The sequence below is a fragment of the Lithobates pipiens genome, unplaced genomic scaffold (genome assembly GCF_037356315.1).
Source record: "Lithobates pipiens isolate NorthernLeopardFrog02 unplaced genomic scaffold, aLitPip1_a1.2 Scaffold_16, whole genome shotgun sequence".
Lineage (NCBI taxonomy): Eukaryota > Metazoa > Chordata > Amphibia > Anura > Ranidae > Lithobates > Lithobates pipiens.
Genome location: NW_027507748.1, coordinates 281,450,277 through 281,463,713, shown reverse-complemented (window position 1 = coordinate 281,463,713; position 13,437 = coordinate 281,450,277). Strand labels below are relative to the sequence as shown.

Genomic DNA, 13,437 nt, shown 5'->3' with positions numbered 1-13,437 from the left:
CTAAGACAAGGGAAGGATGGAAGAAGGAAGGGAAAAACAGACAAGCTAACGTCAGCGAAACCTTAGAAAAAATAGGATGCCTTCACCAAACACCTATGTGCACCCCACCAACCGCTAACAGGATTCGCAAGACTCTTTAGTCCGGATCCTGTTTGAGAGAGGGAGGGAGGAAAAACACACCTGGACCATTTCAGAATGCCTTTGCATTGATTAGTCCATCACTCCCCCCATCTCTCCCAACCCTGTAGGTACAAGACACCTCTGTGTTTGCCTACCTGAGCTGGTTTGGCTCCACTGCTACTCTCTATTGCATCCATATCCGATCGGAATCTTGCCTAACCGCCTGGAGGCTTTTCCCTTCGTTTGTGATGCAGCACGAACGTTATGTGGCCGGGGATTTTTAAAATAGCCGCCAAGGTTCCGATCGTCCATGCTCACCGCGCGACCCGGAACCAGAAGTGGATTGCCGGAAGTCCTCTATCCTCCTCCTGTGTTCCACAGGCCGGAACTCGATGCCTGTGCCTGCCCCCCGCCTGACTTTGTGCCCAAATCTGAACCTATCATCAGGCGAGGGAACGCCAGCCCTCCCCGGGCTTCAGAAGAAGAACGCCGGTTCGTAGCTGCTGTCAACCCGACTGGAGGACCTCAGATGTCTGCTACCAAAAACAGGTATACAGAACTCCTTCCCCGTCTCTTATGGGCAATCCCACCGTCAGGGAAAGGAGAGCTCCTGATCCAGCCTCCTCCTCCGGTGGAGGAAACACAAAGACTGAAGGGGAAGGGACGGAGACCGCCCTTTAAAGATCTGGATTGTGTTTCCTGCCTCTGGAGGTGGAGCCTATCTCTCTAGTGCTGTCCTGGACAGACGACTAGAGAAAACAAACCACAAAATTCCCCCCAAAAAAAGATTGTGTAGATGTGATGATTTAAAATATTGTATTGCTGAAATGAGTAAAAAGACTCATGAAATACATTTGGGAGAAGTGTGTGTGACTATGAGCATCAAAAGAAGTTCATTCTTGCAGCATTGTAAAGAACAAGAGAATGCGCTTCATGAAAGAATTTTTAACATTGCAGCGTGACGAATGTGCTATATCGAATACGATCGGTAGTTTTACCTGAGCGAGCGCTTCCGTGTCCGAATTTGATTGTGAGCATGCGTGGCACCTTGTCCGTCGGAGTAGGCTACACATGATCGGACTATGTCCGATCGGAGCATGTTGTTGGAAAATTTTATAGACAAGTTGGAAAACTTGGTCCGTTGGATACTCCGACGGCATCAGTCCAATGGAGACCACGCACAGTCGGATTATCCGACAACATGGTCCAATCGGACACCTTCCATCGGAATGTCTGACCATGTGTACAAGGGCTTAGAGGCACCTCTCTTCTCTTTTATACTCTGTTGTGACATCACACTACTTGTATATCAGGACATCGCTTGTATATCAAGTCAAAACGTATTTAAAAATGTTGCTTGTCTTGCAAAACGCTCTCAAACCAAAGTTTTACTGTACATGGTAATAAGGCGATCTGATATAACAAGTTCATATCCTAAAGCTAGCCATATGCTCATAGAATCTAATTTGAAAATGTTCCTTTTAAGAATGAGCATTCAGTTTGTTAATCATTATTCAACATATATCAATATTAGACCCCTTTCACAATGGAGGCTTTCCTCAGGCGCTTTAGCGGGAAGCTGCGCTGGCAAGACGTCAAAAAAAGTCTTGCAAGCAGCTTCTTTGCAGCGCTTTAGGAGCGGTGAATACACCGCTCTTAAAGCGCCCCTGCCCATTGAAATCAATGGGCAGCGCCAGCAAAGTGCCTCTGCAGTGGCGCTTTGTTGGGGGTTTTAACCCTTTATTCAGCCACTAGCAGGGGTTAAAAGTGCCACGCTAGCAGCCAAAAAGCACTGCAAAAACGATGGTAAATCGCCGTTAAAAGTTTAGCAGTGCTTTAGAGCCTGCGCACCGGGTGCTGACAGTGTGAAAGGGCTCTTAGATTTCAACCACAGTGAGGAGAAAATTCGAAGGATCAGGATAGAAATTTTTTCTCCAACAAATTCACTTCTAACAGTGAATGTGATTTTCTTTCAGGAAAGCCCATTCACTTCAAAATCGAATGTTAAAATTAAATGTTTTTGAAGCACTTTTAGGCTGGGTTCACACTTGTGCGAAAATGGTGCAGGAACATTTTGTTTGGTCTGCACTGCAATCGGATCGCATGGGTGTTCACACCTATGCGATCTGCTTCCTGCACCATTTCACAGTTTGCACTGTGATCTGTGAACCAATCTGGGGGTGTCATTAACTTTACATTGACACCCCCAGCAGTTCGCAGATCTCAGTGTGAACCACTGTGCGATTCAGGTGCGATATGGGAACCAGCACTGAATCGCAGGCTTTCCGGCATTGCACCAGTGTGAACCAGGACTCAAATAACGTTTGTCATGTCATCAAATGTGCTGATGATAATTTTTCGTATGAATTTTCATATAAATTTTAATATAAGCATTCAATAAAAGCTCAAAAACCAGACAGAGTATGGCCAGTTGTAGTGCAATCAAAACAAGTCAACATAATTGACTATCTTTTGATGTTTATGGTGTGCTTTATGCCGCGCACACACACGACCGGACATTCTGTCAGAATAAACTGACAGTCTTTCCGACGGAGTTCCGATGGAGTTCCGCTGAAACGGACTTGCCTACACATGATCACACCAAAGTCTGTTCGTTTAGAACGCAATGACATACAACAGGACTAGAAAAGGAAATTCAATAGCCAGTAGCCAATAGCTGCCCTTGCGTCAGTTTTGGTCCGTTGGACAAGCATACAGACGAGCGGTTTTCCCGATAGGAATTGATTCCATCAGAAAGATTTAAAACATGTTCTATTTCTAGGTCCATCTGAATTTTTTTTTTTTAAAGTCCAATGAAGCCCACACATGATTGGAATATCTAACGAAATGATTCCGTCTGACCTTTTCTGCCGGAAAGTCCGGTCGTATGTACGTGGCATTAGAGTTCTGACATATTGTGGCTAAGTGCTACAGGTACTGGGATATGAACGTGCATTCATTACTTGTACTCTGATTTTAACCAATGCAACATTTTCTTGAATGGTGGATTGTCTGCTAGGGTTATCAGTAAAAGTCAATGTGAACAGTGTGAGCACCCACAGATGCTTTATATTAGTAATAGGTGACCAATGAGTAAGAGAAGGATGGCCCAATCTTTATCCCTCTATGGTGGGTGAACGCATTCTTTCACCACCACATTGATATCTGCAAACAGGTTAAAGGTTCCACCTCTCCATTCCTTTGCCGGTAAACAAACTCCTCAACCACAGCTCACACTTTACTAAGAGAGGAACTTCAGCCTAGAGATATAACCTACTTACAGCTAGTTAATGTTTAACAAATAACTAGCTCACAAACCCTATATGTGTCTCCTTACTGGATTTCATTTGTATTGTATAAGTGTCTTTTATGGTGGCAGAATGACTGGAGGTTCACTTCATTGTCAACTATAAAATTGTTCCACAGGAGAGAAAATCACACTGAAATGTTTGTACTTACTGTTCATTTGTTTATTCATATGGTTCTTTCCAGGTACCAACCATACTTGGAAGAAGAAGTCTTAAGCCACAACTGGAAATATGCCTTACCCAAGTAGACGGCATCTAATAAAGTGGTTCTCAAGGCAAACATTTTGTTTTTGTTTTTTACCTGTAATGCAGTCTATGCATTAAGGTAAGAAAAACTTTTTCATGCAGCTAAGCCCTTCTAAATACTTACCTGTGCCCGACCTCCAGCGATGTGCTCGAGAGCAGCAGCTCTCTTGGCTATCTTCCTCCTCACTGATTAAGAGACAGCAGCGGGAGCCAGTGAGAAGAGAGTGGGGGGGGGGGGGGGCTGAGTCAATGGACACACAGGGCTGGCTTGGGAGCGAGCACACACAAGCACCCCCATATCAAGCGGCATGCTATGAGGGCACTCAGCAAGGGGGAGGGGGTGCCAGTGGGGGACCCGAGAAGAGGAGGAGCAGGGCTGCTCTATGCAAAACCATTACACAGAGCAGGTAAGTATGACATGTTTGTTATTTTAAAAAAACGAATACATTTTTGCCCTTAGAATCACACTCTACTCATCTGAAAGGCCTAGTACGTACTTTTTGATCCAGCAGTTCAATGGTTGAAGTGGTCAAAGCCTAAAACATATGTTAGTCTAAGGCCGCGTACACACGGGCGGACTGTTCGCCCAACCTTGTCCGCTGAACAGTGTTTGGGCGGACAGTCCGCTCGTGTGTGGGGCTTCAGCGGACAGTTTCAGCGGACAGTTGGACGAACAAGGTCTTACGGAAATTCCGAAAAACTGTCCGCTGAAACAAGGTTTCAGCGGACTGTTCGCTCGTGTGTAGGCTTGTTCGGCCAACTAAGTCTTGCGCATGCTCAGAAAGGATTTCCACGTCGGAAGGTTGCATTGCAGTGTATTGGACGTCGTATTTTTCGTCCCGTCGTACGTGCCGTTCACGTCATCGCGCACGGTTTCAGCAAACTGTTCGTCCGTCGTGTGTGGCCATGTCCGTCCATGCTAAGTTTGAGCGGACTGTTTGCCGAAACTGTTGGACGGACAAAGTTGGGCGAACAGTCCGCGCGTGTGTACGCGGCCTTAAAGGAAACACAACAGCCTTTCTCATTGTTGATCGTATTACTTTTATATAATTATTGTTAGCGGCTAGATACAGTAGCACCTAACCTTCCATTTGCAAACAGCAGATCATTATTTATTAGACTTTCACAGAGATTTTAAATTTTTTACATAAAGCTGGAGCTTAATAGAGTTTTTTTGGGGATATAGAGCCCATTCTGACATTTCAACAAATCACATAACTCATGTTACTACTTTCCCAGAATGCCCTTCATTCTGTGAATGGAAGAGAAGCAGCTAAATGACAGGATCTCCTCCGCCTGGTGGCTGTGAAGTTAAAGCGGGGTTCCACTCTAAAGTGGAACTTCCGCTCATCGGAACCCTCCCCCCCTCCTGTGTCACAGTTGGCACCTTTCAGGGGGGAGGGGGGTGCAGATACCTGTCTAAAACAGGTATTTGCACCCACTTCCAGGCATAGAGGGAGTCTATGCCTCTTCCTGTCCCGGTGCGCTGTCTGCTGGGACACACACGGGTCCCAGAGACAGCGGGGACCATTCATATTGCGCTGCGCGACTCACGCATGCGCAGTAGGGAACCGGGAAGTGAAGCCGCAATGCTTCACTTCCTGATTCCCTCACCTAGTATGGTGGTGGCAGCAGCCGAGCGATCGATCGGCCTCGGCTGCCGACATCGCTGGATCCTGGGACAGGTGAGTGTCCATTTATTAAAAGTCAGCAGCTGTAGTATTTGTAGCTGCTGGCTTTTAATATTTTTTTTTCCAGTGAAATCCCTCTTTAATACCGCAGAGACATTTTTTTACCAGAAGCAGCCACCTGCAAGTAATGGGATTACACATACCTAATACAGTATGTTTCTGCTGCTGTATCCCCCCTTCCCCAGAAAAAGAAAAGAAAAATATATATACAGTTGCAAAAAAAAGTATGTGAACCTTTTTGGAATGATATGGATTTCTGCACAAATTGGTCATAAAATGTGATCTGATCTTCATCTAAGTCACAACAATAGACAATCACAGTCTGCTTAAACTAATAACACACAAATAATTAAATGTTACCAGGTTTTTATTGAACACATCATGTAAACATTCACAGTGCAGGTGGAAAGAGTATGTGAACCCTTGGATTTAAAGCGGGAGTCCGCCGGGACTCCGCGTTTTTTTTTTTTTTAAAAGCCAGCAGCTACAAATACTGCAGCTGCTGACTTTTAAAATAGTGACACTTACCTGTCCAGCGCGCCCGCAATGTCGGCACCCGAAGCCGATCTCTAGATCGTCTCTCGGGTGCTGCCGCCGCCATCTTGGGTATGGGAATCAAGAAATGGAGCCTTTCGGCTTCATTTCCCGGTTCCCTACTGCGCATGCGCGAGTCGCGCTGCGCAATAAGGACGGTCCCCGCTGCCTCTGGGATCTGTGTGTTTCCCAGCAGGCAGCGGGGCACTTGCGGAAAGGGGCGTAATCTACGCCCCTTTCCGCAGAGATCTATCCCGGAAGTGGGTGCAGATACCTGTACTGTACAGGTGCCAATTGAAAGTGCCAATTGTGGCGCCGGAGGGGGGGAGGGTTCCGATGAGCGGAAGGTCCACTTTAGGGTGGACCTCCGCTTTAATAACTGGTTTAAAGAGGAAGTAAACCCTGATGGGTTTACTTCCTCTTTGATTCCCTGCAAAGGTAAAGCATAATGGACTACTATGCATCGCATAGTAGTCCATTATGTGTCACTTACCTGACACAGGAGCCAGCGAAGTCACCGCTGTCCCCTTTTGTACGGAGCGTCCATCTTCTTGGTGGGTCCGACCCTGTCATATGACGGAGCCGCGATGGCGTCACTCCCGCGCATGCGCACGGTTGACGCCACTTGCGGCATATCGCCGTTAACAGCGGCGCACTCAGTGCGCCTGAGAGCTGCTGTCTATGGCGCATGCCTATGTCTATGGCGCAAATATCTCCTAAACCGTGTAGGTTTAGGAGATATTTCTTGGACCTACAGGTAAGCCTTAATCTAGGCTTACCTGTAGGTCAAAGTGGTTTGTAAGGGTTTACAACCACTTTAACCTCCTTTGGCAGCAATAACTTCAAACAAACGTTTCCTGTAGTTGCAGATCAGACGTGCACAATGGTCAGGAGTAATTCTTGACCATTCCTCTTTACAGAACTGTTTCAGTTCAGCAATATTTTTGGGATGTTTGATGTACATCGCTTTCTTGAGGTCATGTCACAGTCTCTCAATTGGGTTGAGGTCAGGACTCTAAATTGGCCACTCCAGAAGGCGTAGTTTCTTCTGTTTAAGCCATTCTGTTGATTTACTTCTATGCTTTGAGTCGTTGTCCTGTTGCAACACCCATCTTCTGTTGAGCTTCAGCTGGTGGTTCTCCTGCAAAATGTCTTGATAAATTTGGGAATTCATTTTTCCTTTGATGGTAGCAATCTGTCCAGGCCCTGACGCAGCAAAGCAGTGCCAAACCACGATGCCCCCACCACCATACTTCACAGTTGGGATGAGGTTTTCATGTTGGTGTGCTGTGCCTCTTTTTCTCCACACAGGGGGTTATTTATGAAAGGCAAATCCACTTTGCACTGAAAGTGCACTTGAAAGTTCAGTCACTCTGAATCAAAGGGGTAGATCTGAAATGACTGGAAGCTCTTCTGATTTATCATCCAATCATGTGCAAGCTAAAATGCTGTTTTTTATTTTCCTTGCATGTCACCCTCAGATCTACAGCAACTTTACTTCCAAGTGCACTTTCAGTGCAGTTTCAAGTGCACTTGCAGTGCTAAGTGGATTTTGCTTTAGTAAATAACCCCCATAGTGTTGTGTGTTTTTTCCAAACAACTCAACTTGGTTTCATCTGTCCACAGAATATTTTGCCAGTACTGCTGTGGAACATCCAGGTGCTCTTGTGCAAACTGTAAACGTGCAGCAATGTTTTTTTTGGACAGCAGTGGCTTCCCCTGTGGCATCCTCCCATGAAATACATTCTTGTTTAGTGTTTTACATATCGTAGATTCTCTAACAGGGATGTTAGCATATACCAGAGACTTTTGTAAGTCTTTAGCTGACACTCTAGGATTCTTCTTCACCTCTTTGGGCAGTCTACGCTGTGCTCTTGCAGTCATCTTTACAGGACGCCCACTCCTAGGGAGAGTAGCAGCACTGCTGAACTTTCTCCATTTATAGACAATTTGTCTTACCATGGACTGATGAACAGCAAGGCTTTTGGAGATACTTTTATAACCTTTCCAGCTCTATGCAAGTCAACAATTCTTAATCGTAGGTCTTCTGAGAGCTCTTTTGTGCGAGGCATCATTCACTTCATGCAATGCTTCTTGCGAAAAGCAAACCCAGAACTGGTGTGTATTTTTTATAGGGCAGAGCAGCTGTAAACAGCACCTCCAATCTCATCTCATCTAATTGATTGGACTCCAGTTGGCTGACACCTCACTCTAATAAGCTCTTGGAGAGCTCATTAGTCTAGGGGTTCACATACTTTTTCCACCTGCGCTGTGAATATTTACATGGTGTGTTCAATAAAAACATGGTAACATTTAATTATTTGTGTGTTATTAATTTAAGCAGACTGTGATTGTCTATTGTTGTGACTTAGATGAAGATCAGATCACATTTTATGACCAATTTGTGCAGAAATCCATATAATTCCAAGAGGGTTCACATACTTTTTTTGCAACTGTGTATATGTATATATATATATATATATATATATATATATATTATATACACTGTGTGTACAATATATTGTATATACAATACATGCCAAATTCCAGTTTTAGGTATATTTATAAAGCAGAGAATGTGATATTCAACAAATATGTAAACTGCGATCATGCATCATACTCTTACTGTAGGTATATCTTTCCAGTAATTGTATTTGAAATTACAGTAATTGATTCACCTGAAAAAAACACTTATTGAATATCACATTCCCTGTTTTATAAATTTGCCCCTCTCAGAATGAATACAAAGATTTCTCTGGTTGGCTGAGGAAGTGAGGAAGGTGGATGATGCCATGATTTTCCATTCAGCCAATCAGAGGAAGCAATGTATTCATTGAGACAAAGCTGCCTATGAATAGCTGAGTGTCGCTCAGCCTGACTCTGAGTGTGAAATGGGAAGTTCTTATCTAACTGACAGAACACATAGCTGTATATTGTATGCAGCTGATGCTATATACTGTTTAAATATCACGCACAGTGGCCCCACTCTTTGGGGCTGGTTCACTTTCTATGAGGAGGTGAGTTACAATCTAGATAAAGGATGGCCCATAAGCATGGTGTATCTGAATTTTGCTAAATCATTTGACACAGTGCCTCATAAACGTTTGCTATACAAAATAAGGTCCATTGGCATAGACCATAGGGTGAGTACATGGATTGAAAACTGGTTACAAGGCCGAGTTCAGAGGGTGGTGATAAATCGGGAGTACTCGGAATGGTCAGGGGTGGGTAGTGAGGTCCCCCAGGGTTCGGTACTGGGATCAATGCTATTTAATTTGTTCATAAATGACCTGGAGGATAGGGTAAACAGTTCAATCTCTGTATCTGTGGACGATACTAAGCTAAGCAGAGCAATAACTTCTCTGCAGAATGTGGAAACCGTGCAAGCAGATCTGAACAAATTAATAGGGTGGGGGCAACTACATGGCAAATGGGGTTTAATGTAGAAAAATGTAAAATAATGCATTTGGGTGGCAAAAATATACATGCAATCTATACACTGGGAGGAGAACCTCTGGGGAAATCTAGGATGGAAAAGGACCTGGGGGTCCTAGTAGATGATAGGCTCAGCAATGGCATGCAATGCCAAGCTGCTGCTAACAAAGCAAACAGAATATTGGCATGCATTAAAAATGGGATTATTTCCAGAGATAAAACAATAATTCTTCCGCTCTATAAGACTCTGGTCCGGCCGCACCTGGAGTATGCTGTCCAGTTCTGGGCACCAGTTCTCAGGAAGGATGTACTGGAAATGGAGCGAGTAACAAAGCTAATAAACGGGTCTGGAGGATATTAGTTATGAAGAAAGATTGCGTGCACTGAACGTATTCTCTCTGGAGAAGAGACACTTGAGAGGGGATACGATTTCAATTTATAACATTTTTATATTTTATAAAAAAAATTATAAAAATGGTATATCCCAGCATCCTCTGGGACTGTGACATCATAATGGGCGGGGACATCACCCGGCGATAACCTATATAAGTCACCGCACGCCGCGTCCCTGTCATTGTGGCCAGAGACAGCGACGAGGCAACATCTCAAGAAGAGAAGAACAAGAACAGAAGAACAGAAGGCGGCAAAGACAGTGGCGACAGAAGAACCGAAGAGGGGGACAAGACCACCGAAGTCGGAAGAAGACCTCTGGGCGGCGGTGAAGAAGAAAGCCGGGCTCCTCTGTTAGTAAAAGAGCTAGTAGAAGATAGCAGAGGAGTCCGGCGAGAAGACCCCCCAAGACGGAAGAAGACCCCCGGAGCTGTGCAATAAACTATTTTTAACCCTTGTGTGTTGTGTTTTATTTAAAAAAATTTCACAGGTGGATGGGTAGCGTTACATTGTACCTCATGCTCATTCACATAGGGTGGGGGGCCGGTATCCGGGGCCCCCTTATTAAAGGGGGCTCCCGGATTCTGATAAGCCCCCCGCCCGCAGACCCCGACAACCAACGACCAGGGTAGTCGGGAAGAGGCCCTTGTCCTCATCAACATGGGGACAAGGTGCTTTGGTGTGGGGGGGCCCCATGTTGAGGGCACGGGGCCTGGTACAGCTCAGGAGGTGGGGCGTTCGCTTGTCCCCACCCCCTTTCTTGACTGGCCGGGTAGAGTGCTCGGATAAGGGTCTGATATGGACCTTGGAGGGGACCCCCACGCTGTTTTTTCAGCGTAGGGCTTCCCCTTTAAGTCCATACCAGGTGAATGGGCCAGTGACGTTTCAATCTCGCCGCCAAAGGCGGCGACATTTACTTCCAGGCTACCTGGAGCCGTGCTCAAAATGAATGGACTTTTCTCCGTGTGGGAAAAGTCCGTTCATTTCAAAAGTACGTCGTCTTGTGTCTTTTGTCAACCTCACCTACTATGTAACTATGTAACACCTGCATGTGGTGTGGGAAATGCTCGTTATATGCACATTTCCTGCACTTCATTCAAATCGCACTGCCTTGTGGGCACCAGATTTGGTGTAGCGTGTTTTTCAAAAATAGTGCATGCACTACTTTTTGTGCAATCTGTTGGGATTTCCACCTATTTAAATTAATGGGCTGAAAATCGCACTGCAGGGAAATGCACAGGAATTGCAGAGGAACGCTCACTGCAATCCTGTGTGATTCTGGTGTTGACCAGCCCTTAGTGTAGAAGGTGCCAGTTTGGCCCAAACTTACTAGTTAAAGTGACAATAGACCTGGAGATAAGCTTTAAGGCATATGTAGGTTCTGTCACTAAAACCATATATAATGTTTAGCATGTTAATGTCGTTTTTAGTCTGAATCTTCCTTAAAAAAAATTATAATAAATCTTGTTATTCTGTGATGAAAGTGCCTTTTCAGGCACTTCCTGTAAGAGCATGCCGATGCTTTGTCTTTGCCGTCTAATTGTGCCCCTGTGTTATCACCCTATACTTTTCTCTTGGGGTTTCCAACTGGCTGTGACAACTAGGGTTGCCACCTTTTGTTCCAGTCAAACCCGAACACTTTAGCGGCTGACAGCAATTTTTTTTATAGGATAAACTATACATATATTTTGCTATTAAATAACATTTCTAATCATATGAAGTTAATAACAAGCGTTCCCCTTTACATCAGAGTCCCCTTTCACTGTAAGGGGAGACTCTGCAGACTCTGATGTAAGGGTGAACTCTGGGGACTCTAACATAAGGGATGCTCTGGGAACCCTGAATTAAGGGGAGACACTGAGAACTCTGATGTACGGAGAGGACTTTGATGTAAGGGGGAACACTGTGCCCTTTGGTGTACAGAGGAACTCTGATCTAAGCGGTGCTCTGAGAACCCTGATATAACTTGGAATTATATCACTTGAGAGACAGGAGAGAGAAGGGGGAGACTTCAGTCACAGACAGGAATGGATGGTGAGCTCACTCACGCCTTGGCAGTCAGCACTTCTCATCCAGTTGTATCTGAGGCTGCTGGACCTCAAATTTCCAGCCCCTGTTTTCCTTTTCTGAGGCACAGCGCCGGGGAATGGAGTGCGGGCAGACACAGAGGGGTAGGGGCAGGAGTAAGAGGTGCAGATCGAGCCCTCTCTACACTCCTGTCTGTGTGTGTGTTTGGGGGAAATAAATTGTTAGTGCTGGCTTTGGGCAGTGTGAAAGAGAGTGTAACAGACACTCTCAGCTTAGAAACCTGCAGCCAGCAACCCTGCTGCAAAACCACAGTCCAGTCTGAATAATGTGTCCGGTTTTCAGGCAGTCTGAAACCCAGATGTATGGTCCCAAACTGTCCGGGTGAATCCCTGACAGGTAGCAACCCTAGTGACAACACTCATTGCACAGACATATTCTGGTGTTGCTATCAGCAGGAAATCCACCCTGACATATGCCATACAGCTAACGGTGGAGTACATCATGCGTGTCGACAGGAGTGGCTGCAAAGATGCAAAAAATAAACAAACATATTTTCTTTAAAAAAAATCTAAATTGTTTATGATTCATGGAGCTTTTTCATATTAAATATCATCAAGTTATGGTTTATATGTACTTTAAAGCTAGTCATTTCTAAACTTTGGAAAATTGTCTACAGTTTCTCAGTAGCCATCAATAATTAAAAAAGTATCACGGACAGTACTCAATTTTCTCACAATTGCACTAATACGGCTACAATCACCTTCAGTAGCCATCCAAAACAGACGTGATCTAAATCCAAATAAGTTCTGAAATACTTACATGGTTGGAACACTGGTTTCCCAGGATAGAAGTAAACAGCAACAAGTATCCCAATGAGTGCTAGCAGTGCTTTATTGAAGAGAGCCATGAGGGAAAGGATAATGGAGACCAGATGAAATGTGCTTCCAACTGCTACTGTCACTGATCAGAGCTGCCTCTACAGGGCTGAGATTCTGTAGAAAATTTCACACACAGTGGGATTGGTCTTGTTACATATCAGGAAGTTCAAGGCTGCTCTTTTATAGTAGAATTGTTTAACCACTTCAATACCAGGCACTCTCACTCCCGTCCTGCCAAGTCCAATTTTCAGCTTTCAGCTTCCTCCTGTTAGGAGAGCAGCCGATCAGCGCTCCTCTACTCACATCTCTCAGTGTGAGTAGAGGAAAAGACAATAAACAGCTTTTACTATTTACACTGATCAGCTGTGATTGGTCAGAGGCTCTTTACCTTGATCAGAGATGGGGTGTCAGACTGACACACCACACCACCAATCGCTGTGTGCTCTAGCAGCTTATCCTGTTGGACATCATATGAAAATATGACGTCCAGTCAGGATAATATGTAGCGGTACCCCCATGGGGGCTGCTGATTTTGTTCATTACCTTTCTGCCGATCACTCTGCTTCTGATTCCCCATGCAATCACATGACACCAGTCAGAATTCCAGATTTATATTGCCTTATTTGGGAATAAATCTGTGGGGCTATTCAGTGAGGTATACGAGATGCCCCTTCTGATCCCATTTTCTTTAACCACTTGACCACTGGGCACTTAAACACCCTTAACCGCTTCCCGCCCGCCCTATAGCCGAATGACGGCCTTAGGGCGGGCGGCTTCCCTCGCCTGGCCGTCCCTGGACGGCCTGGT

At 45.1% G+C, this 13,437-nt stretch overlaps 1 protein-coding gene across 1 annotated transcript in view; it reads right to left on the bottom strand.

Annotated features, from left to right (window-relative positions):
• The window catches only part of HSD11B1 (hydroxysteroid 11-beta dehydrogenase 1), a 95,340-nt gene extending 82,420 nt beyond the window's left edge, over nt 1-12,920 (bottom strand). The window contains exon 1 of the mRNA XM_077481511.1: nt 12,572-12,920. Coding sequence (XP_077337637.1) covers nt 12,572-12,659 — 88 coding nt within the window. The 5' untranslated portion in view covers nt 12,660-12,920. The remainder of the gene's footprint in view (nt 1-12,571) is intronic.
• Between the last annotated feature and the right edge of the window lie 517 nt (nt 12,921-13,437).